At 39.1% G+C, this 27,431-nt stretch overlaps 1 protein-coding gene across 1 annotated transcript; it reads right to left on the bottom strand.

Annotated features, from left to right (window-relative positions):
• Nucleotides 1-636: 636 nt before the first annotated feature.
• On the bottom strand, nucleotides 637-27,181 carry tlcd4b (TLC domain containing 4b). The gene is made up of 7 exons (XM_036589466.1): nucleotides 26,849-27,181; nucleotides 21,906-22,058; nucleotides 16,548-16,637; nucleotides 6,558-6,616; nucleotides 6,325-6,419; nucleotides 6,103-6,176; nucleotides 637-4,596 (listed from the first exon to the last, which is right to left on the bottom strand). Exons 2-7 carry the CDS (start codon nucleotides 22,049-22,051, stop codon nucleotides 4,266-4,268), a joined length of 795 nt encoding a protein of 264 aa, XP_036445359.1. The 5' UTR covers nucleotides 22,052-22,058; nucleotides 26,849-27,181; the 3' UTR covers nucleotides 637-4,265.
• Between the last annotated feature and the right edge of the window lie 250 nt (nucleotides 27,182-27,431).

The raw sequence follows: 27,431 nt of genomic DNA, 5'->3' as shown, positions 1-27,431 counted from the left end.
GAACTCAAAACTGCCTGTCATCAGCGCTGTACACCCGTCCTCATGTACGAGATTGCTTGGGGCCATGGCAAACGTGACACACTTGGCTGGAGAATCCTGTAGATTGTTTGAGTCAGCATCACTGGTCTGCTGAAATTGATCTCTTCACAGAAAAGAGTAAACAGCAGCTGACAAAGTTGCTTAATTTCAATGAATCTTCAATGAACATCACAACTGAGCAAATATCTCAATTTTGACTGCAACCTGAGTGCTGCTAAATCACTCTTAATGAGGAAATTTGAAGCATTTAAGGACCCAAAGAGCCAAACTTTGGGCTTAAAGATCCATGTTGGAGACTTGTGCTTTAGTAAAGCAAACAGACGTTAATGGATAAACAATCACAGTGCAGAAATGTCAACAAATGGTTTATGATGGTAAAATGCTCTGCTGCTGCTTTTAAGACACTGATTAATGTCATCACTTCTTTAACAGCAGCAAAACCTAGGAGGTTTAGTCCTGACTGACATCTAGAGACAACATTCAAGTGAAGAAGTGTACACAACCCAAGAACTGTCATTAGTTTTCTTCGGTGTGATCAGGCAGAAGGGATTTGAAGGCTCGTCTTTCTTGATCACAAATAAGACAGAGGCAACATACTGGTTTTCAATGCCCTCAAATTTATTGAAGAGCAACACTTTCAAGTAAGACTCAACTGCTGCTAGGACATGTCGTGGCCATGCTATATGAGTGTTGAGACAGAGGTTCGCAATGCCCACTGTAGCATACACTTTCACATTAAAATCAAATGGGAAATATACATAGTATTCCATTAAAAGACAAAATTAAAGGAGTTACTTACTGGAAAGCAAAATGAGCTACAATTTAATTGGTTTTATATTAATCACTCTGTTCTTCTCATTAGTTAATTCTTAATTATTACTTGTTTCTTTTTATTATTGCTGGCATTAGTCTATTTTTCCTGACACTTGGCCTATATATCAAAATACTCTCCCCTCCAATTTCATACATAATCTGATTTTTGGATACTGGAACGTGACTGGCCAAGAGATTGGAACAAAATCAACGAGACGAGTCAAACTCAGTACTGATTCATTGTATATTAGGCGTTCTATACATGCAGCATGACAGCATTTCATTGACTTTCTAAAGGTACAGAGGAAACAAAGGATAGGTAGCTATTCTGAAAACATACTATATGTGTAAAGTCAAAAGCAGTGATGTAAATGTTAGCCCTGTGCTAACTTTACAGCTATAGAAGGCTAGTTGTACCATTTTTGCCATGAAACAGATGAGATGTTAGCATTAGGCTAACCTTACAGATGATAGTCAGAGGAACATGTGCTTATCTAAGCCCATGTGTTATCACATTACTTATCACTCTCCCAAAAGAAAAAAAAAAAACAGAGCCGCATGCCTGTGCAAATAACAAACAACTAACAATACGACAATCCAAATACTAGAAAAGGTTCTGTTTCACTGATGCACTGTCTATAACTGCACAGAAAGTTACAGTATCTTTAGTGGTCATTCGCTGTGATTTTCAAAGTGGTGCAACTTGCTATTCATCCATCCACAGATCCACTGAAAAATAAAACTGTACATGGCTTAAAGCAACAGATCCATCTCAGGGCACAGCTGTTAGACGTTATACTGTGCGTACTAACCTTCTTGCATCCTCTGTTCACAGGAACCACAAGCCATAACTCCTTTCAGACAGCATTACTTGACATAATTACATTGTAATTACACATGCAGAATCCAATCGTCTTCCCCTTGCATCTCAAAACGTTCCAAAATATACACTTTTCTTGTCACAGCTTTAAAATGTTGAAGGCCTGGGAAAGTATTTGGTTAGCGGCAGATGTGGACATAAGGCAATAAACTACATTTCCCACAATGCCCACCCTCAGCCCTAAGCATCAAGGTCTTCTCTAACCACATTTTTTTCGAGTGGATGGTCGCGTACAATTCCGGACACGCAAAAAGAAAAAAAATATTTTGGGAGCTCTACCTGGTTTTTGAGACAAAAATACTGGCTCCAACATGGATCGACTCTTGTGTAATAGGCCTACTTGGCAGGAAAAAAGCACTGCACTAAATAGTGAGACAAAGAGAAACAGCAATTTTATGAGAGTGAAAAAAAAAATCAGTCCTATACTGTAATGCCACATATGTTCATTATATCAAGATGATTGGAGGCAGTCATTTGTCTGAAATGTACCAAATTCCCAGGAACGGAAAGGGCCATGCCTGGCCAGTGTCCACAATGAGGAGATCTGATGTCCAACGACCTGAATACTAGGAATGTCTTGTAATACATATCACAGATCTTAAAATAATAACATATGAATTGGATTGATATATAAAGCCAAAATCCTGGTGAGTTAAATCAGCCCGTATCATGGTAGAGGGGACATACTTAAGGATGTGTGCAGTTTGCTTTTGTACCATTACTTAAAATTCATGCAACCTGCATACATGTTGTCATAGCAATATTTTCACAGCAAAGCTGCTGAACTTACAGCTGATGTTCATGCTTAAGTGTAACATAAGCTAAAATACCGGTATTAGCATATACACAAGCAAATACCGATTATCTGTGCTTCCGTACTGAATACATTCGAAATTAAGAACACAGTCTTGTGTTTGTGCATTCAAGCCTTAAATTCATACCATTCAGAAGCACTGGCTGGTGAGACAGAAGCACCACGGAGGACGAATCGTAGCCGTTTTCGACATCAAACAAAGCAAAATCTGACAAGTTCTCTTCTTGACATTTAAAAAAAATGTCACCTACTGAGTCCATCAGTGAGTTAATGAATGAATTACACAATGAATGTGAGAGATTACGGATTATGAGTTAACTCAGGTTCTTCAGAAGCTGAGAAGACTCCTGATCATATTATAGGTTTGTAGGTCTGAAGCGAGTGTAGAAGACTAGCAGAGAGAGACAGAAGCTTGAGTAGCTCCAGAGGAATAGACTGAGAGCCAAACTCTGTAAAACTAGAAATCCAGTAATGCCCTACTGAAGTGAACAGAGAGAAATGATCCACAGCGCTGGGCTTAAAACGAAGCTTGGAGAAGCTTCTGTCCCCCTTAGCTACTCTACACTCAGAATTAATATTATCTAATGGAGCTACACAGGCGTTGATGCTTCCACGCCTGTAGGAGACATCCATGGTGAAATTAGCAGCACCTTGTAACATTGGAGAAGGCACCTGCAGGATGCTTCTCTTTCAGTTTCTCACACCCCGTTAATGTGAAGACGGATGAAAGAGCGACTGTGGTCTTTTGAGTGTGCACTGTGGTCTTGTGGTCACAGCGAGACTTGAGTTTTAATACTTGAGGTGGTGAATCAATGTCGGCGGATAATGACAGAACACTACTCCATGCTGAGATCCTGCTGGGTCTATTTCAGTGCCTGGCAGCCACCACCACACTGATAGAAGCTTCAGTGAGGGGGGAGTAGAGGTAAAGATGAGATTTTAGCATTGGACGGATCAAACCAGGGGCGTGAACGTAGTGTGAAGTTAAGATGAGATGTAAACTATTTGTGGTTTTCAGCGGAGGGGAGATAAGGAGATGCGAACAGAGAAGCTTTCAAAATGTGGGGATGCTTTAAGCTACTGAAAACAGCATGCTTCATCCAACACACTGCTGGAGTGAGGTCTGAAGAGAAGAGCTCCAAAACCTGTGGGTGAGAGGCACAGTGGTGTGTCTATGTTCATTGTATACAGGAAACAGGAAGACCTCTTAAAAGCCAGTCTCTGACAGAAGGTGGCACATCTTGCCGGATCACAGACAAGGAAAAAGCTTCACTAGGGAAGCTAGTGAGAACTTAGTTTCCAAAGACGTAATGGCCAGGTTGTTCATATGTATAACTCCATCTGTGTTCTATTGCTTGTCCTTGTGTTTCGAGGCACTTGAGTGGACTGGGCGTTTGGCTGTGGCTTGAAGTGGCAGGGATTCTGTACTGTATGTTTTTGTAGATGTTTGTTACCATACGCCACTTGATGCTCACCAACCCAGGCAGGTGATCAGAGCAATGCAGAACCTTGGAGAAAAACACTGCTTGGATTCATAGACTCCACCCACTCTCCATGAGTGAAACAAAGAAGTTCAGTTTTTTAATCTCAGAGTATGATGGCAAATAAGCAGCAGTTTCCTGATCCAGCAGGGGAGACTACTTTTCTAAAACCATGGGCCATAACACCACTGGCTCTCCGTTCGAACCTCCATCACCCTCCCTCTTCTCCCTGTTTGCTTCAGTCTGTGTGGTTGTTCATATGGTTGGGCTGAGCCTTGCTGCATTTCTTCTTGCCGCTTGAGCCGGTGATGACCTTGTAGCAGCCGCGGGCAATCTTGTACATCCAAACCACGTTGAGTATGTCCAGGCACACGCAGGACACGATCCAGGCCACCTGGGCCCCCAGGCCCAGCCTCTCAAAGGCTGGAGTGCCGAATGTGCCAAAGACCTTCGCCCAGTAAGGGGGCATCACGGCGATCCGTACCAGGAAGAAGGCCACTGCCATGGCCACGCCGTTGGCTACCACCAGCCGGTGAGAACGAGGGTAGGCCAGAACATCGAAGAACCATCTGGAGAAAAGAACATGCTGGTTAGGGATGGGACATATATGGGTTTTAATGATATAGTGCAGTATAAAACAATTAAATAATATAATTATTTAATAATTAAAGGATATCAAATTTTAGAAATTCAATCTTTTAAAAACAAAATCATGGCAAAACAGGATACTGCTACAGCCTTACTGCAAACTGACCACAAGGACAACGTAGGTGCTATAAATTTGGTAACTTGGTTTGTGAAAACATGGTCAAAGGAGTTCATTTTTTATATTTATTTTTGATAATTTTTTAATGTTATAAAGAAACACAAGAGGGTCAATGAAAAGTTTATCATTATAATACCAATAGTGCAGTGATTTTAGTGTGTATAGGCGCTTTTTAAACATTCTCAGTACATTTTAGCAATAACATGTTAATACTGAAAACTGAACATTTGGTCACAGTTATGATGGGATCCCTAGAGCCAATAAATAAAAGTTATTCATTCACAGAGAAACAGAAGTGAAATGGCATAAGGTTGTGATCCCAGTCGTGATCCTGGGGGAGACTTTCCTCTCAGGAAGAGCTTATTAATTATTTTAATTAGTTAGAACAAGTGTTAAAGCAGGTAAACACAAGAATATGCATATGACACATTTGCTGATGACAGTGATTGTGGCCCTGCTGTTGTGTGGAGAGTCAGGCCTTTCTAAGTTTGTCAAGTGGAGTAACAGTGCTTGATTTCAACTTAACATTACCAAAACTAAGAAAATGATTGTGACTTACTCCAACCTGCAGCCTAAAAGGAATGTTACCTGCATTAATGGATGATATTGTGGAATAAGTACATCGGTATAAGCATCTGGGCACTATTTTTATGACAGACTGAAGCATTTACAGATATGACAGAAAAATGTCACCACAGGCAGTCCATTTTAATGAAGTTAAACTCTTTTGGAGTGAAGAAAGATATCCTCTGCACTTTTTATTAGGCCTTTTTTGAGAGTGTTCTTGCTTTATCCTGTATATGTAGGTTTAAAGACATGTTAAAGATAAAATGGGGCAGCAACAGAGTGTGAACACTTGTACTAAGATTCTAAGATACAGTGCAGCTCCTTGTTCACATACTGCAATCAGCAGACTCTAAGGAAAGCTAATGATATCCTGCATGGTGCCTTTGAATGGCTTGCCACTGTTCGGTGTATTCGCTGCTGTTACTGTAAAATAATTTGCAGGAGGCCTACTTTTATCCCTGCTTATACAAAGCTGGAACAGAAGAATTCACTGAGCAGCAGTGAAATCTATATTGTGTATTATATGGCTGTATGGCATTATCATGTTCTGGGTGGTCTGTATTTTTTTTTAAATGTGGTTTTATTACTTCTATTATTTTATGTTATGTATGTACCAGTCATTCAGTGATAATTAAAGTTTAACAGAACTGAACTGAACCGAATTGGTGGGGTACTCTAAAACTAGGACTGAGAATAATTGGCATGGCCATCACTGCTGCTTTTAGAGAATGTCATATTTCACCTTTGGTTCACGAACGGTGTTGATAATTCTGAAATGAGCCGGAAGTTTGCGAAATATGGAAGCACTCCTCGTGTCTGTAAAAATGGAGAAAATTTAATAATGAGCAAACCATTAATGAACAAAAATAAAAATTGTCTGAAATTTAACAGCTGAATATTTGAATACGAGCAAACATTCAGTGACCATAATTTTAGCATTCCATACTGAATGACTTGAGCATACCAGCACATATCCATATGCATAGAGTGCCGCCAAGTGGTGACACACAAAAAAGCTGTCTCCCATAGTGCTCCAGTTGCAAGCTAGCAGCAGAAGGTCTGAGAGAGAAAGAGAGAGACAGTGACAGAGAGAGAGAGCAAGAGAGAGAGAGAGAGAAAGAGAGAGATGTAAACAACAAGGCATTTTTATACTCAGTTCTGTAATGATAAAACCTAAGGCTACAGTGAAATGCATACCATACAACAGGTAGCCACAGGTTATGGCAACATTGAGCTTTACCAAATTAGGGTCTCCCCTAGAAAGAAAGAGAGAAAGAAAAAAAGTTGCATTAATAAGTGTTATAGAATGCATGGTATATAAGGGTATAAACAAACAAACAAACAGGCAAACAAAAATAGCAAAACTTCCTTAATAGAACATTTGAAAGGGGTAAATCTTTATCTTAATATGCAATAAAATTAAATTTTTGTCTGTGTAGGTGACAGTTTTGATAGGAACCAGGGGTCACAATGTCTTTGATACAAATATAGTTATTTTATTTGCAATCCAAAACGACCAGTGAACCTACATGTGTCTGAGTTTTTATATGTAACATTAGTAATGGTAAATGTAATGGTAAATTTTTTTTGGGGGGGGGGTACTTTGCCTTATAGCACCATGGATGTACCTCCCCGCCATGAACAAATTTGAAAAAATACATCTTATACCAAAAGCTTATCTCAACACTATCATGAAACAAAGTCTCAGACATCAGCATATTAATAACCTTTTCATGTAGTAATATTCCATGAAGCAGCTTTCTGAGGTATTAAATGCTTTAGATGCCTGGTCCCTATCACCACCGCCATGAGCAATTCTGAGTTGGTACGTTTCTTTAGAAGGGAGCTTTCACATCAAATCGCTCTGAAAGATGGTGTTTACATCCTAACCATTTAATTATGCATATATTTCAGGAAAATCAGTAAATTACCAGTGCATGGGATGAAGCTTGCCTCAGAAAGATTACACTGTTTTTCCTACTCTGGCTTTCAACCAATAAGATTTCTTTTTGAACACTGAGAGGCCTTCAGATGGATGGCATGTGAAAGTAAATGCTATTTGTGCAACATACATAAGCTCATGAACATTCTGTGTTACCACATGATGTCAGTTTGTGACCGACATTAGACTATGCGTGACCAGCTACTCTTGCGCCACTGAGCCCAGAACAGCTCTCTTTCAATCCAAGTAGGTTGATGACAGTCCTCTTTGGAGCACAAAGGCAGGGCGTGTGAGTGTGTTTATCGAGTGTACTGTGTGGCAATGTGTCACACTGTGCTTTCGGCTACCAGCTGCTCCATTCACTGTTCCACCCACGGAAAGGACCAGAAAACAGATGACTCCATACCTGAGCTGATTAACGTCTTGCAGAGCAAGAGAACAATAGCCATATATGGCTTATTTTTCTCTAAGTCGTTGAACATGACATGAGGCACAGAAAACAAATTGCCCAATGTTGTGTTTTGAAATCATAACTGAAACAATTAATACTATTGTGTAACGTGTTAAGCGGCTACTAAAGAAAAATCATATTAACCCAGAAAGAAATGGTGACTGGCAAAGGGTGGGGTGTGTGTATGTTAACCGAAAGAATAAAGTTGATTGTTTATCTACACTAAAGGTGAACAACCATAAAGTGAAAGTTTGCCAAAAGAAAAAAAAAACTTAACACAATTCTTCCCTTAACCAGTCAGCCAACACATTTGCTATGAGACTCATGCAGCTAGTAAGTAAAAAGTAAAAGATCACACATCACCAATTACCACTGTGTAAATTGCATGTCCGATATACATAAAAGTGGACAAAGGTATGTTAAAAACAGTGTAGTGCCACCGTGAAGCCTGAATTGTTTCCTCAAATTAGTCTATTTGGCTTCTCAAAACAAAAGAAGCTAACAAAACATACTATTTGTCCAAAAGTTTGTAGACACCATCTTATCCAATATTTCTTCTGAAATTAGGGGAATTAATTGGGAATTTGTCTTCCCCTTTGCTGCAATAACTGCCTCTGCTTTTCTGGGAAGGCTTTATACTAGATGTTGAAACCTTGCTGTGAACATTTGATTACATTCAGACATGAGAGCATTAGTCAGGGCAGCTACTAATGTTGGATGATTAATTGTGGATCACAAACACTGTCAAAAGGTATTGGATGGAGCTCCAAAGAGCTCCAAAGAACTCCAAAGAATGCAGTTCCACTGCTCCACCGCCCAGTGCTCGGGGGCTTTAGGCCCCTTTAGCCAATGCTCAGCAGTGGACTTGGTAATCTTATACTGCATTTACATTACGACGGTAGACAGATGACAGCAAACTGGATACTGATTTTGGCCTTCTACAGCTACTCTGTATAATGTATAGAAACAGTGGAGAGGCCTCTTTCTATTTTTATGCATCTAAACTGTGGAACTCATTACCTCTTTCAATTAGGCAGTCGAGTTCAGTACACATTTTTAAGAGACATTTGAAAACATATCTTTTTAACTTAGTCTTAATTTAAAGTGAAAGTGAAGTGATTTATTTAATTTTATTTCATCATTTTATTTTTATTCCTCCATTTTTTCCAACAGGTAAATGCAGCATTAGGCTCATGCGTGGCAGCAGCACAGCATCCCATTCCATTGGCAGTGCTTTAATATGGAGATATGGATATGTGCACACAGTTCAACACCTGTGCCATCAATGGTACACCTTACAGTAGCTGAATTCCCTACACAGGCTATAACTTTTCAACATAATAGTGTAAGCATTGGCTGACCCACTGCAGTAGTGATGTGTAAATGAGATATTTTTTGTCTAATTATAGTTTTAAAATGTGAAGTCTACTCTAATGGTGTTGTCTTTGTTCTTTTCATTTTTGCTTGTGTGCACTGTCTGTCTTGTGCTCTTCCATCATTGTAAAGTAACCCTGTAATTGATACACACTCGATTGCAGGTGTCCAGTAGCAGAGGTGGTGTATGTGTCGGCGTGTGTGTGAAACCAGACTCCATAGTGAGTACTAGGAGGCTCAGTTATCCTCCGGATGGCAGCACTGTCACCTTCACTGGCCTATTGGCCTCGGTCAAACAAGCAAACTCTCTCTGCCTTCACTGCACTAGATCTGACGTTGACACACACTCATACACACCTACATTGAACCACTCGCCTCTAACCCACAGCGCAAACTACTAAATCTCCATTTCTCATAATAAATCTACAGTGCAAATGACCACCCTTTATTTACTTAACTTCTAGTCAAAATGTCCTTTAATATATTAATATATTAATATTTTAGGAGATAATTCTGAGGAGATTTGAGATTCCAAAACTGGAGTTAAGAAAATGATTAAAAGGACCCCCAAAGAAATAAAAGTTGTAAAAAATACGTATTATATTTAGTTGTTGAGACTTCTGTGTAATGTCCTATTAAATCTATGTTTACTGGAAAAAATACAACTTCAACCTTATTTGGATGTTTGTTCAGTCAGTAATAACTCACTACAGCAAAAAGCTGCAGAACCCCGTTTATCTGTGAGCAAAAGATAAGAGAGCATAACAGACGCAAATTACCCCCGCCTATCTGTAAGTGACAACACACATGCTGTATTGGCAGACCTACATTTAACCATGTGCTTTTACACTAAAAGCTAATCTGGAGCCTTCAAGGCCATCTACACTACTGACTTAGACTAACGTACCATCTGCTTGTCTTCCTTTCCAGCCTCCACGCAGCATGGACTGATATCAGTCAGTGATATCAGACAGGTAGAAAAGTTCATTCCAAAGTCTTTCTGGCCACGTAAAAGGTTATCAGCTGTTTCTTAGAACATGTTATACTCACTATACACATGAAACTAAACCATGCACCTAACTAGTAAGCCAGCCTTGGCCTAATTATTTTCAAAGTGTATTACTTCTTGCTTAGAGCTCTGAAACTCCACTCCTTGTAGATGCACTTCAACAGGGATGGGCAATTTGACGATGTGTTATCTTTATTGTGGTAAATTACATCATGATATGCTTTATGGGTATCGCTGGTACTTGCAGAACACTAAAGAACTGCATGTATCATAAAAACAGATTTAGACCAATTGTAGCGAGTCTCTAAACAACAACAACAACAACCACCAGTGTACAGTAACTGCATAAACGGTATAGTAACAAGTAGCTGACTGGATGTCAGTCCATTATGATATTATCTTATTTTATTCATTTATTTTACTGTGAATTGTCTTTAAGTATTGCAATGTTACTCATAAAAGTACCTTTAAGTCAAAAGTAAACCGTGGCCTTTGTGGAAGAAAGCTTTGACTGCAAACTTCTCCCCTAACTTCACCTAAACGGTTCTGATTCAGCTTATTGAGGTTCTTTGGCGCATCCTTGGAGCTATGTTGAGGTTCATTTCATTTCAGTTAAACCAATTCCATTCAAATCCAATTCAATTAAATGCAAGCTTTACCATCCACCCACTCTCGCTGCTAAACAGATTCAGCTAATGGACTGGACTAAAGTTATTAGATTGCACAGGATATCTAAGGTTATTATTTATAGTGTGTAGTATTCACAGGATGTCGATTATACCTCAGGGTGAGTGTGAATAGGATCTACTGCATCTTGATTGCACGTGCACTGTATGGCTGGACCAAATGTTTCAACAGATGTGGTGGTTTATATTTGGTTCTCTGCAAGTGTTCAGAGCCGGACTCATTTGTGAGTGACTCAAATTTCTAAAGAATCATAGGGATAAACAAAGGTAAAGTTTTCTTGTATACTAAAGGCTTGCTGTTCTTTTGCAACTCAACAATACTGCTACACTAACAAGATGACATCTAATGCCCTTTACATACTGTAGATGGGCATTTCAGACAAATTGTTACTGAATTTTTCAAAGCATTGTTTTAAAAAAAAATATGGCTGTATAATAAAGCTAATTTCACACTAAATCCCACCCTGAGGGTATAATTATAAGTTCTCATTTGGAAAAAAATTACACTTCGACATGCTGAAGGTGCATTCAAGAGCAGAGCTGGTTTAGAATGCGTCCTTACATGAAAATCGCATGCTTGAGTATTTTCTTGGACAATGCTGCAGCCTATAACGTTAGCCAACAGCTACTGTTATCAAAAAGCCCAATTTACTACTACATGACTTCACTATTTACACATGCTTGGTTCACTGAACAACATTTCTGTGAAAGCAAAACTAGAATAGTCTAAAACCCTCCACTTTTACAGTACACTCTGTGCCGACCTTTGGTCTTTGACAAATTCCTGGACAGGTGTGCAAGCCAACTCTAAACCTTGCCCCAGACACAGATCCTTGCTTGTATACATAAGGGTCTTGTTGCAGATTAATGACTTATTGAAAGGTTTTCCAAATATAGCCCCTTTAACAGAGGAACACTGCTTGGGATCAGCATTTTAATCTGCCTGCAATGTAAAACAATTTCAATCACACAGTAAACAGGATCTGGGACATTGATTATGCCTTATATAGTCAGTTTAAGACAGGAGTATTGATTAGATCACCCCAAAAGGAAATGAACGGCCACATTATTTTGAACTTTGTGAATGTCCACGGCTGTTACACAAACATATGTCGCAATCAGACTTGTTACATCACTAGTATTTCCACTGTTTTTCAACAGGAATGCTTGAGTTCCACAGATGAGTTAGAGAGGTCACCTTAAAGGTTATTCCCGATGTTAAGATCTTCTCAATTCTTCCAGCAATATGTTACAATATGGAACCATTTGATAGAGGACATTGTGGATAGTGCTGCTGTACACTTAGCTTTTGACAAACTAGGCTTCCCACATCTCACAATGCTACCAAACTGCGAGTGTGAAGTCTAGCACAAGATTCCTCTGAGATACATGATGTGTCACCACATCTTTTCAAGGTCATGAAAATGCAAACCCCCAATTCCTTTATGTCCGCTCACAGATGCCCACTTTGGCTAGCACTTAGGGGAAGAGGGAGGACCATCCGACCTAGGGCTGGGCTATATGATAATATTTACTGTTATCAAGATAATATTATGTCACAATATGTCACAACATGCTTTTCTTTGAATACTGTGAACATCATCAGTACTTATAAAACACTTCCAAACTGCATGTTGACTACAAAGTTGACTACATGCATGTTGAGTGCAATAAGAGCCTTCCATGTAAAATGTTGAATATAAATAATTGTATTTATAGTTTTTGACAATATTTATTACTTATTAATTGACAAAAAAATAGCATGATATACTGTGTGTCATAAAAATGTTTTGAAATACCGTGATATTAAATATCTCCTACCTCTAATCCTACGCCCCCAAAAAGAATGAGGCCAATTACACTTTCTTGGACTCCCGACCAATAGATGGCGGTGACTTCCCTAGATAGGGCAAACACTATGCAAGCTACATTTTAACATAATGCAAAAAGTCATTTTGTTATCTACAGAATGGGCAAAAGTAGTGTTACATAGCTAAAAACAACAGTCTATACTCTTTCTTCATCTTTATAGATTACAGTATGTCACACAGTGTCAGAAACCATATAAGCAAGTCCATTTGAGATTACTTCATAATCTGAAGTGGTTTCTTTTAATATATGGTCATTTGCTTCCATTACTTGTTAGCGATGTTAGCCTAGTAAGGGTGCCTACATATGAGAAGCTGCTGCAGGGTCAGAAATGCAGTCCCCCAATGTATTTCAGTCAGGATGCTACATTAGCTCTGTCAGACTACAAACGTGCCTGTATGCAGTGAAAAGGCGCTCCAACGAGCATCAAAGAAGTACAAACCATTTCATCTTTCACTGCAACGGATTCTGGCATGAGGGCATGTCAACCAATAAAAACGTGGATGGGTGGGCACAGGCAGAAGACAAATGAAAATCCAAGATGGAGGAGAGGCTAATCCTTAGTGACACTGTGGACTCTTTACCTGTTCTATATGACTTCTGTCCTCTGTTTGGCTAAATATATGGCCACTGCCAAAATTGATGGTCCATATTTCTTTGTTTCTGGTCCAAATGTTTTGTTTCCTGCTGGAATTCGAACCCTACAAACTCCAGCCCTGCTCCATACCGATCTACATGCATATACGTCTACCGCTCCATCGTTGTGTTGTCTAGTGTGTGAGCACCCTAATTTCAGTGCAAAACTAAAGTAGTAAGTACATCTGAAGAAAGGGGAAATTGTGCCAATTTGACTTGAATCGCTTTAAATAAACAAAAGAACCTGATTTATGTTCATTACATCAGTACAAATGGTTCTGCAAATCTGTACATTGACATTATATATATATATATATATATATATATATATATATATATATATATATATATATATATAAGGAAGGGAGGAAAGGAAGATGGTAAAGATATGAGAAAATCTGAAGAGATACAGAGAGGTACAGGACAGTAAAGAGAGAGCACTATACCAGACTGTTTCACAAAAAAAATTGAAAAAGGGAGATCAGAACAGCAGGCATAACACAAAGAAAAGAAGAAACTATAAGCATGACAAAAGCGTCTGGCAGCAGACAGACAGCTGAAAGGAGGGAGTGTGCATATGCTTATGCTTTTAAAAGCTTTCCAAAAGCTTTCCAAAAGCTTCAGGACTATGACAAGACAAGCTTTTTTCACTGATGGTGTTGTGGTGGTGGTGGGGTGTGAAGGGGTTTATGCAGCATCTCTACCTCCATCACTTTCAGTTTTTTTGCTTCATCAGCATTTGCCAGCCAAGGCAGACTGAGCGGACAATGAAGGAGAGGCAGCAAGTATCAGACAAAGAAGAGTAGCGGGGGTTAGGGGGGGGCATAGAAGAGTGTCACATGGTATTTGTGTGTGAGAGAGAGAGAGAAAGGATGGCTGTGTGTGTGTGTGTGTGTGTGTGTGTGTGTGTATGTGTGTGTGTGTGTGAAAAGGAGCCTTGTTGGCAGAACTAAGAGCTCTCTGATTCTCTGATCAGAGGAAGAGAGACAGAACGAGAAACAGAAAAAGAGAAAGACAGAGAGACCAAAAATGACTGAAACGACAGAGAGTAAGCCATAAACGCGGCCATAAAAGATAGGGATGAAGAAAACATGCACAGATATATGGATATATAAATATATTGCTGTCGGAAGAAAACCTTGTTTCTCCATTTTTGAGTTTTTGACATAATTTGAAAATACCTGTTAACATAGATAGATAGATGGAGTTGAACTGATTAGGCTGAATGAATTTTGTAATGTTAGAATCAATTGTAATCAATTTTAATATATAAAAAAATAACTGACTCAGCTAAGCATGTACAAAAGTTGGCTATCCTCAAATGTAATTTTCAAATGAAAAAACCCAAAAGAAAGCTTGGTGTTTTGTTACTGTCTATATTCCACAACAGTTTAAACAGATTTTATCATGCAATGAAATGTTTTCTGAACAATCGCAGACTCTTAAAAAGGACTTGAATGGTAACATATACGCGCTTGCAAAAGTGGTTCTTTGAAGCCATCAATGCAAAAGTTCTCTAGAGAACCAAAACTGGTTCTTATATGACAGGGGTGTCCAAACGTATCCACAAATGACCAGTGTTGGTGCAGGTTTTCATTCCAAACAAGAAGAGCACACTTGATTCCACTCGTTTAATCAGTTAATCTCAGCCTTTAAACAACTGATCATGTGAGCTCCTGCTTTGTTGCAACAAAAACCTGCAGCCACAGATAGATAGATAGATAGATGGGAGAATAGTGGAAACAAGCAATCATACTTAAAGCAATAGTGTATAAAAAACAGGGGTAGTGGACAAGCAGAGGGGCAGGGAGGGACACAGAGAGGACACAACAGAGGAAGAAAGGGACACTGAAGGAGAAATGGAGGGCTAGAAGGAAAGACCACAACGGAGACATTACCATTCTTCTCTTTCAGGATGCAAAGATGCAGACCAGACAGGCAGCAGGCAAAAAGAAAAGAAACAGAGAGGGACAGAAGAACAGAAAGACAAGAGGACAAACAAGAATGAGAGCGGTTCTGTGTGAAACTCAAGACCACCTCAAGACCACCTCCAAACTCCAGCCTCAATGTCACAATGCAGCAGCACTCCAACACAGCCATTCACATAAAGGGGAACGAGGCTCATTTTAACATGTTTAGTCTGATTCCCCAAGCACTGAATGATCCACATAGCACTCTGACCTACTCAGACATTAGGGGTCTTTTAGAATTCTTAACAGAAGTATTACAAACACCATGAACTGTATCACTGCAATTTGATAGTAATTTTTTGGCATTCAGCTGCAAATTGAAAAGAACTGGTAATCATGACTTTTATAAATATTCCACTGCCTGTCAAAATCTGAAATTCATCTTTTGAATTTCTCTTGGTAATCTTTGATTTTTATAGTAAATACTTTGTAACTATTTTGCATCCAGCTTCATGTTCAAAGTGTCTGTGTTGATATACTATTTGTCCAACTACAGTTACATTACTGTGCAGCCATTGCTGACACAAGTTTTATCTCCATAGAATATCCATAGAAAAGCACTGCCAATAGAATGGGACACTCTGGGGCCACCAGAGCCTAAGGTCACCAAGCCCATGTCAAGTGTCAGCTGGGGGAAGAGGGTATAAAGACCCTCAGCACTGGGCCTGGGAGCAGTAGAACTGCATTCTCTGAAGTGAGGGTCCACCATCAAATACGTTTGGGATGAGTTGGAATGATGTTTGTGATCCAGAACTAATCATCCAACATCAGTATCTGACCTCACTAATGCTCTGATGGCTGAATGCAATCAAATCCTCACAGTAATGTTCCAACATCTAATGTAAAGTCTTTCCAGAAGAGTAGAGGTTGTTACTGTAGCAAAGGGAGGGACAAACTCCCTAATCTATCCTATCTGCTATAAATTCTGCATAATTTTGAACACACAGTGTACGAAGACATCACAACAAGCCGATAAAATATGCAGAGTATATTATTCCCAAAGCTAGTGCTGTCACAAATGATGTGATATTCAAAATTGGCCGTTATTATGTTAAATCACTGCAGTCCCACAAAGGAATCATGTTCAACTGTATTAAAATGAAAAGCTAGGTGTCCCCAAATGTTTGACAGGCAGTATACATGAGCAGATTTGACTTCAGAGTGCTTTGTGGATGACGGTCAGTGTACTGAATTGAGATGAAGGTGCAAACAAGCAGTGTTCCCCTTTAGGTTCTTTGTCTTCCTCTTACCAGACAGGGTCTGCGTTGACTGCGTCATCAAACCACAAAATGTAGAGGCAGAAAAGACCCACGATTAGAGCATGGACGGTGGACACCAGCCTGCAGACATGGAGAAGAGTCAATCAATCAGAAAGTCTTAGTAGCTCAAGAATTAACTGCAAGAATTAACAGCTGATGGGCAGAGTGAGTGAGAATCTGAAAAAAAAAAAAGCTCAGCATTTTTCACACAGCTTATGAGTCGTGATAGTTCAGATGAGCTGTAAAATTCTGAAAATATAATACTTCATGGTTTTCCACAGGCATCTATAGTTGATTTCCAGAACGTTACTTTTGTGAGAGTTATTTAAAGGGAAGAAACATCAATGAACCCAGATCAGCAGGAGTGTTTACAGTAACTACTTTCAAAACGAGAGGAGATCTAGTTTTTTAAAAATGTTATTACTCACTATTATACTATATAATATGTGATTTAAATTAATCGGTTAATGTTAAAAAGGCAAAGTGTGTCTAAACTGGCAGACAGTGGGCCGTGTGTGTATGTGTTTTTCTCTGGGCGGATGGGGGAGTGTATTTTCTTATTTTTAAATCTCTTTCATAGTTACTCACTAAGCGTGTGTATGTAGAACCACAAAACATACTAGAACACAGGCTGCTAAGAAAAAAAAAAAATTGTTATACCTTCTGTTTTCCCTTTATTAGTGTGGTAGTCAAGACCTTTAGAGGACAGTCCATGTCAAGAAACCAGGAGTAGTGATACTGTGACAAAACTAAAACTAGATTAAGATTTTTTCAGAACATAAAAATAAAAAGAAGAAAGGGGGGGAAATGAAATTTGTATGTGGTTCATTGTAAATGAATTCATTATACATGATATACATTAATACATAATATTATGTTTTATTATATATCTTGTAAAATATAAAATTCAACAATATACAGCATCAAAATATCACTAATTATTAGTATATTATAATCTCAGTCCAGCTTTGTGTTGTAATGTATGGAAGCAAATGATGGTGAGGTTGTTTTCTGTTCCTTCTCCTATGAAACTTATTGAGAACCACCAGAGTAAAGTCAATTGAATATATCATACAGGATACATCCACTTTTTATTATTAAATCAAAACCAGTTGTCAGCCCAGTTAAGTCATAACATAATGGATCGATTAGGTTCTCAACAGGCAGCAAACAGCAGACTTTATTTATACATGTAGAGCACGGGTTTCAAATTCCAATAGCGTGGGGCCACTAGCCAGGTGGTGTTCTTCAAGAGGTGCCAGTAGAAAAAAATGTAGGGAAAAAGCGAATTTTAGCTATATAAATGCTTTTAAGTGCATTATAGTCCATGCTTAGTAAGTATTCTGTCACCACAAACTATTGGGTGATTCAAAAAGATTCATCCAATTTCAAAGCACCATGTTTTTACAAACGTGAGGCACCTAGGAACCAATCGCATACCAATTGCTACTACTCCAACAGCTCAGAGCATTCATCATTGGTTCCACAACACTGGACGACCTCCGAAATTACACTGAAAGAGCCGTGAGTACAGTGCTGAATCAAGTATGGGATGAATTTGACTATGGCGTTGATGTTGTCCGTACAGTTGGAGGAGGTCACATTGAGCTCTTGTAAAATTAGATAATAAACTTAATGCTTACTTAAACCATTTACAATTTACTGCATTGTTCTGTAATGATTTACAAGTGAAATAAATCATTTTAAAATCGGATGAATCTTTTTAAATTACCCTGTACTACTAGTAATATTAACATTGTAGTAGTATAAATACACAGAGCGTCGCATAAACAATTTAGCATTCACTTGAATAAAATAAACTTACCTTTAACAGTCAAGTCAAAATTTATTTATACAGCGCTTTTTACAACAGCTGTTGTCACAAAGCAGCTTTACAGAAAAAAATCTGGGTCTAAGCCCCCATGAGCAAGCTAATGTCGACAGTGGCAAGAAAAAAACTCCCTAAGAGCAAGAGAATAAGGTTTGACCAAAAACTTTCTATAATTACCTCAGACGGAGGCATTGCACTCGCCTGGTTTTGAGAACAATTTCCACCTTACCCCAAGACTGAGACAAGACCAAGTCTTAATAAATGATATCACAACCAAGACAGATAATTTACGGTGCTTAGACCGAAACCTGACTCAATTACAACAACACACTTTATGTCCACAGAATTATGAAGTATTTCTCTGTTAAATATTTCAATCTTATTTACTTGAATGTGCAGATATTTGAATCATGAAATACGTTACAACCATTCTTTGTTTTAATAACAGCAGATATGAGTCATATCACACCTGCTTCCTCAGTGTGGAAGCAATAAGGCAAGCTACTACAGCCTCAGTAAAACTGATGGAAGTATAAGGAAGGCACAATTTTAGCCCAGAAATTACAGTAAAGGTGTTTTTGTTGAAGAAAGATGGGGGTTTCATTTTAAAAGACCCTTTGAGACCACAAGTGTGTTCAGGGGTCTTTCAGCACTATGTGTGTCCTTGCAAGCACTGTGGTTTCAGGAGGGGCCCGAGTGCAGTGTTCCATTTCATTTCACAACAGCCAAAAGAGACCTTTGCATCTTTACTAGAGGATGCACTCTTTGTTCGAGTACTGTCCTCGCTGTGAAGGCCACACACACACAATACAGTGATTATGTGTCTACTTTCCAAGAGTTTAATATCAGATCTACATGTGTATTCACGCTAACCAAACTGTGCATACACAGATGATTCACCAATAAAAGCATAAAAGGACTATATGGGTGCAGAACTGTTTGATTAATCTAACATTATATTATTATTTTATTGCGTTGTCTGTTGTAGGAAATGCTAGTGAACAGATCTGAGAACAGATGTTGAGAACAGAAGTACCAAGCCAACGAAAGAGGGTGGTAAACGCTTTGCAAAACAAAGAGAAAGCAGCTGTCAGCCAGGCCATGTTATATAAGCATTTGGTTAAGGATCCAAGATAACATCAGTATGATAGGGGCAATGTTTTGGGTGTATCACCATGATATACACACATATTTTACATATATATATATATATATATACACAATATATATACAGCAAAGTATTTGTAATGATCCATAATGAATTTACTTCCAACATCTTTTATTAATAAAACAAATTGAAGTGATGTGGCAAGTGAAATGGAAGGCTCTCATTTACTGCTCATTTAGAGCACCAAACAAGACGCAGACGCAGGCTATTATATCGCAGATGAGTGGCCATCTGCGATATAATGCGGTTACAGTAACATAAGATTCTGTGGTAATGGATGTCCACGCAGCACGTTACAGCTCTGCCCTACCTGTTTTCTTTAGTGATTTTATAACTTCGGTTTTGGTGTAGTTGTAGAGAGTGGGGGATCGCTGTGTCAGTAGAATATCTTCGAGACGGGACGCTGTATCTTGGCTCCAGAGTGTGCAATATAGCGCAAAAGCCCTGGTTATCAATGACTATGACTAAGAATGGATGCAAATCCTTGGCAATAAAAGTTGCGACAGAGTTTGTAATTCGCTTCATCCTTTCCGAGCTGGGTGGAAGCTTTGACATCGCTTGCACGATAGTCCTCTGGTTGGAGCAAGTACAACCGGGTGGAATATGGGTGGAAACATGTAATATATTTCTCATGTTTGTCGTGTTTCCAAAATATTTTAGTGTGACAAAACCTGCATGTAGTATGGCTCCTGTCCAGGTCCTTTGTCCCTTTAACTTCACAGAAGCCAAAGTGCTTCCATTCACTAGCTCAGGGGGACATTAGCACATACTGAGACATATTGGACATAAAATTGGTGATTGGTGATAAAAGGTGGTTTGATTTCTGTTGAAAGGACAAAATGGCTCTTGTTAACATTTGGGTTGCCGATCCCTGACCTAGCTTTGAATGCAGAGGGTGTCGATCGGATTTCTCACTCATCCATTTGTGTCTTTGTTACATGCCGCCACAGACCGTCTGGGTACTGCACTTCCGCAAGTCCAAGTTTCGCCTTTTGCGTTCAGTCATCATGTTATCAATTAAAATTTAGAAAACTGATTTTTGACATTTGTGAATCGATTCAGAATCGTCCACGTCCAAATCGCGATGCATCTAAGTATCGATTTTTCCCACCACCCCTAATCCCTAGTATTTATAAGGTAGTACTGTTGAACTAGGACAGTTTCAAGCAATTCTGAAAATTCGATAAATTATTACTTTTTTTCGTGACAATTATTTAAACTATGGGTATATTACGGTTATATTCAGCATATCTAGGACACTTTTCATTTGCGCCTGAGAGGGCAACAAAGCCTGAAGGCCTTTTCACACTGTGTCGTATAGATTAACATTACTGCACACTTTAACACTAACATAATTTTTTAAATGACAACTCATCGCTTCTCCTGTAATTTATTAGCTCATTTTAACACTTGTGAGCTGAAGCAGAACCTCGGGCTCTATCACACACTCACAGCCTTGCTGCAGAGCTTCTGGAACTTATGGTGCTAGATATATATGTCTATGATGTCGACTTTGTCGTAATTGTTACTCATAAAATTTATTTCTTCTTCCTCCTTGCCTTTTTCATGCATTCTTATTGTTAAATTAAAAAAACGCATCGGACTTAATGTCAAGGTTTCAGTGTGTTAAATCCGTAGATATGAAAATATCTCACAACAGCTAAGCATAAAGTTATAATTAAGCATGAAAAATCTGTTTCTATTGATGTTTTCTCTGTGGAGTTTCAGACAGCAAATCAGCACGTACAGTACTTACGCATACCAAATGGACAGAAAAAAACAATACATTTTAGTTCCAGCTCTACCTTCAAAAATGATTTGAGCAGGAATGCATGTCATTAGATGCTACTGCAAATAGAAAAAATATAAATGATGAATAACTGATCTTTATATTTGGCTTTACCTATTTTATTCATAAACACTTTTTTTAGAACCAGTCTAAGAAGAAATTTTCTTTTGAATGTATGATTTCATGATTGGTTTGTTTTTATCCCGTGGTATAGAAAGAATCAAGTGACGTGGCCAGGCGAGGGGGAGCGGTGTGTGGTAATAGTCCAGTAGACACTCTTTTAGTTTTGTATAATGATACGTTTAGATAGCCTGCTTACAATTTGCATACCACAAGACCCACATTACTAATCTAGTCAGGAACAGAAATGTAAAAAAAGGGCAGTAAGTGCAGTAAATGCATAAGGCTGTGGCTGATATGTTATCGCTACCATTGTGGTATTGCATCGATGTTTCCAGCCCTAGAATCACAATATAGTACTGAAAAAATAAATAAATCAAATAAATAATTTGCTGAGTGCTGAATGTAACATTATTGTGTTTGTATGTGTGTGTGCGCTACCTGGAGTTCCACTCGTTCAGTTTATGAGGTGGGAGTTTTCCATAGCCTTCTGTTAAGGTAGATGACACTAGAGGGCTGATGCCAGAAAAAAACAGCTGGAACCCGATGAAGCTTCCGGCTACCACGGACAACTCTCTCGTATCCATCACTCACCTGCGGAACGCACACACACACGCACACACACACAAACACATACACGCACAGATGTCATGTTTATTTTGTCCTAAGGAACTCTCTCCTTCACAGTCTCTCACAGTCATCACTGTTGTAAATGTGAATTTCTTCTCTCTAGTATTTACTCCAGATGGAGCAGAATGACCATTTTTCTCCAGCAAACAACACAAACTGGTTCTGCCAGCATTTCTTCTCCACAAGCAGAACATGTTACTGCAACTGTAGCTGAAAGAGCTCTGACAAAAACATCTATTCACTACTAATATGAAGAGGATTTTATGCTGTTCTTCTGCAGCTTGCAGACAATCTAGCAAAAAGGATGCCATATCTTAATGTAGAAGTAGTTAGCGGGTGTACATTACTGTGCAAAAATCCAAGATCATCCTTTATTTATTTAAGTTCCAGTCAAAAGGGCCATTAAGTACAACAGAAAACACATATTTAATAGAAAACATAATATTATTTTTTTTCAGTATTAGAGTGTCGTCTCTTTGCCTTTATTACACCTTCCATTCTTTTCAAAGGAGGTCTGAGGTCTGAGGTGGTCAGTCCATTGTTCTAAAAACACCAGCAGTTTTTTTGTTTGATTTGCATGTGTTCTTCATTTTTGTTTATTTCCTTTTCTTAGTAAGAGTTTCTTAACAGCTACACATCCTTTCAGACATAGTGTTGAGTTGTCTTCTCACAGTGGAAGGATGGACAGAAACATCTGGATTTTTTCAGGCCTAAAGCAAGAGTGGAGCTTGATTCTCTCCTCTCTCTGAAAGATGAAAACTTTAAGTGTTGTTTATCTGATGGTGATGGGTTTGGAGGTCTACCAGGTCTTAAGGCCGTTAAATACTGAATGTAATGCGAATAAATGACACAAAATGCAAAATATTCTGACGATTTTTTCACATCAAATCTCTACACACCAGATGCAATTATTTTTGGAATTTCAACAAACTGTTCACACCATGAACAAAAAAATGACAGAATATCTATCAAAAGGTCTTCTCACCTTCTTATGGAATGGGCAAATTGCGACATTGTGCAGGATGCTTTCCACTTTGGAAACGCGAAAGGAGAAGGGTGAGTTTTGGCTAAATTCGGTGAGCTTTTCCACTCATAGCTTGCATCTTCATGACTCAGTTTTAGCTGCTCTTGTAGCTGAAGCTCCACACAAGACAACACACAAAACAAACAGGCTGAACGTTTTCAAGTGCAAATTGATATCGTTTGCTCGTCACACAGCGCTGACTCTGGTCTACTGTCCATTTTGGAAAAGTGAAAGTAGCATAGAGGGTTTCGTCACTACATTCCGAACCTGAAACTTTGAGTGCTTCTACATGCAACTCGGACGTTTGTAATCCAGTTTGGGCTCAGCTTGAGCCGCTTTGAGATTCTGATCTTCAAGAGGATTTTCGTACATCTAATCTCCTTAGAAATACCTCCTAAAAATGAATAACTTGTACTTGATGACCATTTTGACTGGAAAGTAATTAAATAAAAGGTGGTCTATGGTTTTTGCACGGTACTGTATGTGCGTATATTTGAACACAGTAGAACCTGTGCGCGAGTGAAATGCTGTGAAACACTATGAGAAAATGTGAAAAGAAGGGCAGGTGCTGACCAATGAGGAGGAATAAAGAAATGATACATGAAATGACTGTGTTTGTACAGGAGTAGGGTCAATGTCTTTTAGTACACTCTGCAGAGCTATGCTGAAAGCTCTGGTGTTTCTCGAGTTCACAAAGCACACTCACACACATACGTTCATGTGCGCCAACATATGCACACTTTCCCATGTACAATTTTTCTTTACCCAGAAGCAAAACTGTCAGATTATGTGCACAAAACAAATGATCCAAACCCCCACCATCAACACAGAGAGTTGAGTAATAATTGTGACCTAATCACAAAACTACTCATTTCCTGAATGAGGATTTTTTTCAATCATCAGATTTCTATTATAGGCCTAAAAAACTTATCTAACCTCTAATCTCATGACCTCGACCACATTAATACACCGACATAATCATTTCAGAAAATACAATCACCTCCAGTAGTGCCTAATCCCACAAATTAGGTCTGGTACAAAAGGAAAACAAATCTAGGCTTGCATATTTCCACCTTGGTGTAGCATCAATCAACCCTTTCTCTCAAACTGGTCAAAGTATTATGTTTCAAAACTCTACATAATCAGGTTATGTCAGTAAAACAATGTGGTTAACACCCCTAATCCTATTATCAGTGGGGGCATGCATAAGGGAATACATTATTCCCTGAGAAAGGTTTAAATATTTGATCCGGGTAGGTATGCAGCTGACAATGCAGCAACAACAGGACATTGATTAAAGCAGTACAGAAAGGCCAACGATCAAGTGACTAGCTGCCAGTTCAAGAGATAACCCAATGTAGTTCTTCCCTTAATCACAGAACTGACACTGTGTTATCCCAGAAGACAAAAGTCCACCATGACTTTTACACAATGAACTTTCCAATACAACAAGACACAAAAGCAGAACACTGGTAAGATACTGTGGAGACAGTAATGACTGTGCTTCTCTAATGTCCTAACTAGTGAGATACTTTTTAGTGCTATAAGGGCTGTCTGAACTGCTTGAATATACTCACTTACTCAATTTTAAAAAGGTATTTCTCATCTCATTGAATCAGGACTGATAAGCTGTCCGTCTGCATGATGATCAAGAAAATGCAGAATGAAACGGCCTTCCCAGTCTATCTTTTCCCCTTGACGTATTTTGGAAACTGTGAAAGGCTATGCATGTTTTGTTACTGTTCAATTTATTTTATCATCTGGCTGACTAATCAAATAATCCTCAAAAACAATCAAATTACTCGATTACTAAAATAACAGTAGAGACAGCTCTTTACTGCATTACCATGATACTGTATGGAGTTTCCTACAGTCATCTGAGAGATGTTTCACAGACGTGAAAAGAAACAACATGACCTAAATAAACCTAAAATTCCACAATCGTGCAACAATGGACAGTAACTACTGTTTTCGAAGTGCTTTCCAGACACTGCTCAAGCCCCTCTTGTTTGGGAAGACAGTCTGAATTGTGGACTAGGAGAGTGAAGGAATGTGAGGAATCAGAATGTAGAATTCCAGTTCTAGAATCACCACCATGCTTCTGGGAGCTGCTTTAGCATCATTCATAAAACATTTACACATGGAAAACCTCCTGCCGATCATAACAGCCAATCTGTGGGACTCCTTTCTTATTGCCTGTAACAGACTCCAGCAGTAATAGAAGTCGTCTTGGGGAAGAATTAGACAGTCCACATCCACTAGGCATGTTTACCAAGATATCATGTGGCATCTTGGATTGAAAACATATTCTCCCTGTATACCACTGGAGATGCTAGATTAGTTTAGCATCAGGCCTCAAAATCACTGTAGGAGTATATAAAAACATATCAATGTAGGGGTGGGCAATATGATATTTTATCATTATCATGATAAATTATGTCATAATTTTCTGAGCATATTAGGGATATCTTACAGAAGAATTGTATCATTACTAAGAGCATAATTGGTGTTTAATCGGCAAACACTGAATAAAGATGATTGTACTCATGGACTTTAACGGTATTTTGTAATTATGTCAGTACAGGATTTTCTGTCAATAACACCTCATTTAACCTCAAAATGACATTTATCGTTATCGTGATAAATTACATCACAATATGTCAAACGAGGTCTTCTGAGCATACTGTGGATATCATCAGTATTTAATACTTTCCAAATACATGTTTGATCACAGAGAGAGCATCATTAGTCCTGTTTAACAGCACTTAGTGCAGCACAGTGCTTGAAATTGTGTGAAGTTGAATACAAAACATTGGATTCACGGTTTCTGAAAGTATTTTTCTTTCAATGTTACACTACTTTGTCTATTCAGACCAGATGCTGGAAAAAATAATATATCGCAGTGTATCATTTATTGCGAAAATATCTTAAAGATAAAAAATATTGTGATATTACATTTTTGCCATATAGCCCAGCTCTAATTGTGATATATACTGTATATTGTGATAACGTCTGCAAGTATCGTGATATTTTATTTTTGCCATATCGCCCACTCCTGTGTCAATGTTATACATACACATTGCATTTTATACAGAATATGAATTATATATCGACACATAGGCTGCATATTTTCCTAGCTGCTGGGTGACTGGCTAATTGCTCTGGTATACCTGTCGTACTGTGACAGGTGGCTATTAAAGCTGAATGCCATCTAATTGAAAGGGACTTCGACGCCCATCTCTTCATGCTCTTTAGCTCCTGGCTCACCTGAATAATACTGCACAGATGGGTCAAATTCTTACATACAGCCGCTCATTCCAGTGTCATATCTCTACGCTGAACTGTATGTAATAACGATGCGTAACTAGCTGGAGCATCTCAAAGGCGCGCACTGAGCTCTGAGCTCTGGCTGCGCTTTGTGAGGAAAAGGCAGCCATACCGTTTACAGCTATTCACACGCTGCCACTACAGGCGGGTTTCTGACTGAAAGCTGTTGCACAAAAGCAGCTATTCGCCTCGGTTATGAACGACAGAGCCCTAAGGCTGATTTGCTTCAGTGAGCGGAGCAGCCAAGCCTCCCTCTCTCCCTCTCTCTCTCAGTGTCATTAGGTAACGGCAGGGACGTGTTGCCGTCACAAGATTTCACTTACATAATAAAGACAGCTTACTGTGGAAAAACGGTCGTGAAAAGAAAAGTGAACATCTCAGAGCACACGCAGATGCTCACTACCTGAATTCAGTCGCATAAGTGTCGGTGTAGCTCCGCCGCTGCCGTCTCCTCTCTCTCTCTCCGCCTCTTCACTTCACAAACTTACTGCAGCTAGCCGGTCAGCTAGCAGACAGTCAGCAGCCCCCACGAAAGCCCCTCTCCTAAAGCACGTCCTCCACAGACTACTCGCCGCAGCGGAGGAGCCGGGGGACCGAACTCATGCTCCTCCTCCAAAAATAAGACCGATTTAGTTAATATTTATTCGCAACGCACCAAGTTTTCGCCTATTTTTTTCCCTGCAGGGCGCTGAAAGCTTGAGCTAGCTGGTGACGCCGTCGCAGTCTTGGCCCCGCCCCCGACCACACGCCCCTCCGTCAGCCCCGCCCCTACCAACAAAGACACGAGCTTGAAAAACACAGAGGAGCGGCTTCTGTCAGCGGCGCTCCACACTGACAACAACAACAACAACAGTTACATTCATCTAAAGAGGACCATACATAACAAACACCGATCAGCCACAACATTAAACCACCTCCTTGTATTTGCACTCTTTGTCCATTTTATCAGCTCCACTTACCATATATGAGCACTGTAGTTCTACAAT

The sequence above is a fragment of the Colossoma macropomum genome, unplaced genomic scaffold (genome assembly GCF_904425465.1).
Source record: "Colossoma macropomum unplaced genomic scaffold, Colossoma_macropomum, whole genome shotgun sequence".
Classification (NCBI taxonomy): Eukaryota; Metazoa; Chordata; class Actinopteri; order Characiformes; family Serrasalmidae; genus Colossoma; species Colossoma macropomum.
Note: the sequence above shows the minus strand (reverse complement) of the source record. Positions and strands in the feature narration are given on the sequence as shown.

Coding starts and splice junctions, on each gene's coding strand:
- tlcd4b (XM_036589466.1), bottom strand. CDS start 22,051: ATGGATACGAGAGAGTTGTCCGTGGTAGCCGGAAGCTTCATCGGGTTC. Junction 6,617..16,547: donor GTCAACGCAGACCCTGTCTG/GTAAGAGGAAGA, acceptor CTTTCTTTCTAG/GGGAGACCCTAATTTGGTAA. Junction 4,597..6,102: donor ACACCGTTCGTGAACCAAAG/GTGAAATATGAC, acceptor TCTTTTCTCCAG/ATGGTTCTTCGATGTTCTGG.